This window comes from Rattus norvegicus, chromosome 16 (genome assembly GCF_036323735.1).
Source record: "Rattus norvegicus strain BN/NHsdMcwi chromosome 16, GRCr8, whole genome shotgun sequence".
Lineage (NCBI taxonomy): Eukaryota > Metazoa > Chordata > Mammalia > Rodentia > Muridae > Rattus > Rattus norvegicus.
Window position 1 is genome coordinate 11,759,508 of NC_086034.1, and position 4,549 is coordinate 11,764,056.

Consider the following 4,549-nt stretch of genomic DNA (forward strand, 5'->3'; position numbering starts at 1 on the left):
CTATGCAGGCACACTGACATTGTGGGGCTGCTGCTGTCACAGGCATGCATATGATCTCTTTCCACACAGAACACATACAAGGTCATGTAAATGCAAGGAGACCAGCCTAGGGTATGTTTATGGTAGATTGGGAAAATTAGAGCTGAATTTATGAGTATGGTTACAGATGCAGCTCAAAAGGAGAGACTCAGCTTGCAAAACTGATATCTACCTATGTTGATTTGTGTACCTAGGAAATGGGAGGGGGCATGGGAGCCTTTAAGGAATGTTCTTTGAAGAAGGGACAGTGATGGAACCACCCTCTTCAAAATGACCTAACAATACAGAACCTTGGTAACCAGGCAACACACTGGTTAGAGCAAGGCCTGCAGGCTCACTTGCCAGAGACAGTTGAGAGGGAATCATGTTCTCTTGCTGTCTTCGGACTACTCGAGGCTCAGGCCTCAAGAAAGACAACAGGGAAGGCCACGGTGGTGTCTGGAGGCACAGGGTTCGCTCTTGTCTTCGACGCCTGTGGCCATTTTCCCGAAAGGGAAGATCATCGACCAAGACCAGTCAAAGCCAGGAGCACACAGACAAGGTAACTACTGGGGTTTTTCTCCATTTTTAGCAGAGTAATAATTCAGAAAAATTTGTATTAAGTAGATCCAATCAGAATGTTGTAGACCAGTGACCTTTTGAAACTTTTGCCTTGATCTTTCCTCAGGGTGAGAATGATTCTGCAGCACAGGACCTGAGCGAGTCCTATAGAGACTCCAGCATTAGTACAGAGGCTGTGGTTAAGCTAGGGAACAAGCTGGGGCCTTCTCTGCAGGAAGGGGACACCTTCTATGTCCCTGCCTTTTCGATCATATACCAAAGATTTGACACCCCCCTACTGGTACTGGACCAGCTGTTCCTGAGGTGAGTGCCAATTTCAAAGCCCATAGTTTTCACCTCCTTCTGTTGACCCTGGGTCTTTTTGTTTCTGTCTCTGTCTCTCTCTCTGTCTCTCTCTTTGTGTCTCTGTCTCTCTCTGTTTCTCTCTCTGTCTCTGTGTCTGTACCTCTCTTTCTCTCTCTCTGTTTCTCTCTGTGTCTCTCCTCTGTCTCTGTCTGTCCCTCTCTCTCTGTCTCTCTCTGTCTCTCTATCTCACTATCTCTCTCTGTCTCTCTGTCTCTCTCTGTCTCTCTCTTTCTCTCTGTCTCTATCTCTGTCTCTTTCTCTCTGTCTCTATCTGTCTCTCTCTGTCTGTGTCTCTCTCTTTGTGTGTGTGTGTGTGTGTGTGTGTGTGTGTGTGTGTGAGTGTGTGTGTGTGTCCAACTATTTATTGTGTACATCACTGTCAGGACCCAGTAACATGCATTAAGAAATTTTTTCTCCCATGCTTGGTCCAAGTGATACGGCTGTTCAATGCCAATGCTCTAAAATGGATGTCGCTGTCACCTCTACCTTGAAAAAGCACTTTATCCTTCAATTGATATTTCTGAGGCCTTGGTGAATGCACTTCTTTCATATGTAATGGAGGTTCAGGAAATATTGGAATATCCAATAGAGATGTATCAAAAGTGGAGATCTATGAAGCATAATACAGGGGACCATGTGAACACAGAGTTGTCTAGGTAGAGATGCACATGTTCAACCTTTGCACAGTTACAGGGAAAGCACGGACTGTGTACAGGTGAATTCATAATTCTGAGAGCAGCCAGAACTGCCAGTTTGAGGTGAGGGGCCTGGGACTTTACAGGTGACATTCTCTCTGGTCTTCTCTAGGTATGCTAACTTCAGCCCTCATTGTGAAGAGGATGAACAAATAAATAACGCCCTCTGTAGCTTCCTGGAAACATGGATGAACAAGAACACTGAGGACTATTGTGAACCCTCGGAACTATTCATACTGAAATATATAAAGGCCTATTTTGACGTGTGCATGGCACACTTACATCTTAGTGTCCAGGTCAATAGGTTCATGACTCTCATGCAGGACAATCAAGCCAAGGATTCCCATCCAAGGATGAGCAAGGCTCAGATCTGGGGAGACACACATCCTCAGATCCACAGATTGCATGGGTGTACAACAGCAGGACAAGAGCCACTCTGGAGCCAGAACCAACTTGTGCATCAGAGCTGGAGGGCACAAAACCTCCAGAACTTTCTGTGAAGCATGAGTAGTTGCAACCAGATGTGGCAGCAGCAGCACAGACAGCACACATGATAGCAGCTGTTGAACTTGTGTCTCAGTTTGTCTGTAGATACAATGTATCTTTCAATAACTTCCTACTTGCTACAGTGGGCCAACTATTCAGAGAATGGCCCTGTCACATCTTGTGTGTCTGCCCTGTATCTGTCCTACTGCCCCTGCCCAGGGTGCTCAGCCCCTCACTTCAGTCCAGCAGCAGTTCCAGCCCCACACCCAGCCTTCTCCCTCCCCTGAGATATCACCTTTTTATTCTTTCTGATCTTTTCCATTTTGTGTTTAAATATTGGTTTTAATACATTGTTATTGTTTGTTTTCATTTTGGTCAAAGTTTTCTATGGTACAAAAATAATTTTAAAAAGTTAAACATAAGCATTAAAAATTATTAAATGTCATGCTTAAATTATGACTGGTAAAATCTTAGTCATTTTTAAAAGATGTACCCACATGACTACTAAAGCACATGTAATAACACTCACCATTACCTTTCAGTAAACTTCAAACTAAGCCTGAGGAGTGGGACCACTTCAGCCCCGTGGTAACAATTCAGTTCACATTGAATTGTGTATACTTTTATACACATAAATTTCAAGTTTAGCAAGGGTGTGATGTCATAGAACTGTGGCATATTTCTGTGGCACATGTAGAATGCCTTACCTACCTCCGAAATACTTTCTCATTTCTTCAATAATATAAGAACAGATTAATTGAAGGCTAATTCAAATTATAATTTGCAAGGGTGAATGTTACTGTGTTAGCCAAGAGGCTAAACAAGAGTCTAGAATTAGTCAAGAATTCCCTTAATGAATAGATCTGTGCAGACAGAAAGCTCAAATTTTGACTCCAGGGAATTGGGAAGACATTTTTTTTGTTTTTTGTTTTCAGAGCTGGGGGCAGAACCCAGGGCCTTGCGCTTGCTAGGCAAGCCCTCTACCACTGAGCTAAATCCCCAACCCCGGGAAGACAGTTTTTAATGGGTAGGAATGTGCTCTTCAATTGAAGAAAACATTTTCTACAACTATACAATGTGTTTTGATTGTATCCACCCCTTATCACCTCCCATCTATTCATCCCTGATGTCCCAAACACTCTCCCTCCTGGTATTTACTTTTTTTGTTTCTTCATTTTAATAATTGATTATAATTATCACTATTTTTTTACACCTTGCATCCAATAAGTATGGATCCTGTAGGAATAGTTATGTGGCTAGTGACGGAGGGCACAAGGACAGCCAGTCTACCACTGGTCACATTCTGAAACCAAAATGATTCTCTCCCTCCCCAGAAGTCAGCATTTCAGCTAGGAAGAGGACATAAGAAACTCCTTCTCTGCAGCTAAGAAAAGGCATAAAAAACAAAGACGCATGGGATTCCCATGAAAACATTAATTAACCTGGAATCCAAAATGTATACAACATGGACTTATAGAGTACAAAGAGAAAAATTATTATATAAAAATAATGAAATTTAAAAAGTATACAAAAAAAGTCCTGATAGGACATTATGAGACCAGAAGCCTCTACAGATGTAAATGCGTTCATTTTCTATTGGCCTTCTGTTCTGAACATGAGGACTGCACTTAAGAGTAGTTTGTTTACCTAGAAACTGTCTTGGAGAAAACTAAACGTTCATTTGCAAGAGGTTATCAATTGTAGGTTATCAATCCTAGGTTATGAATGGGTGCATAAAGCTGCTTTGCCAATTTAGGACTAAGTATTCAAAGGTTCTCCCTCTGCATAAGGTCTGGCTGTGAGTCTCAGGATGTCTTGGGATCTGTGGTCTGCTTCAGGAGGAAGCTTCTCTGATGATGGTTGAGCAAGACAATGATCTGAGTCTCTCAGGTCAATAGGAATCATTTTATTACTGTTTCTTTAGCAGAACTAAGTAGTATTAGCTTTACCCTGGCTGTCTTACCCATCTCTTTAGTCTCTAGTTCTTGGTCAGCCAAGCAGTATGGGTTCCATCGCAGGGATTTGCATCTTAAGTCAAATCAGATTCTGTTAGTTACCCCACAATATTTATGTCACAGCAGTACATACATATCTTTCAACCTGGACACTATTATAAATCATAGTTTTTGTAGCTTGGTTAAGGTTTATGTTTCTTCTTTGGAAGCACACAGTGTACCTCCCATTACAAATGATGCTAGCATGTAGGGTAGTGGTTTAGTTTAGACAACAGCTCAGTTACCTTACTTTCCAGTCTCCCCACTATGCGCCAATTTTCAATAAGTTAATCTTGTTCAGGTGTTGTCCAGGTAACCAGAGCTGAGGTGAGTGCGTATGTGGACCAGTCGTGTCACATGCAGAAGACATTTCTCACTTCTCCTTCCTACCCTTCAGCTTAGACAATAATGCTAACATTTCCCTAACAT

General features: G+C 42.2%; 1 protein-coding gene across 1 annotated transcript; it reads left to right on the forward strand.

The window, feature by feature from the left end:
* Window positions 1-340: 340 nt before the first annotated feature.
* Window positions 341-2,492, forward strand: LOC134482319 (ral guanine nucleotide dissociation stimulator-like). The gene is made up of 3 exons (XM_063275805.1): window positions 341-580; window positions 707-903; window positions 1,753-2,492. The coding sequence occupies exons 1-3, from the start codon at window positions 404-406 to the stop codon at window positions 2,138-2,140; spliced, it is 762 nt and encodes a 253-aa protein (XP_063131875.1). The 5' UTR covers window positions 341-403; the 3' UTR covers window positions 2,141-2,492.
* Window positions 2,493-4,549: the final 2,057 nt, after the last annotated feature.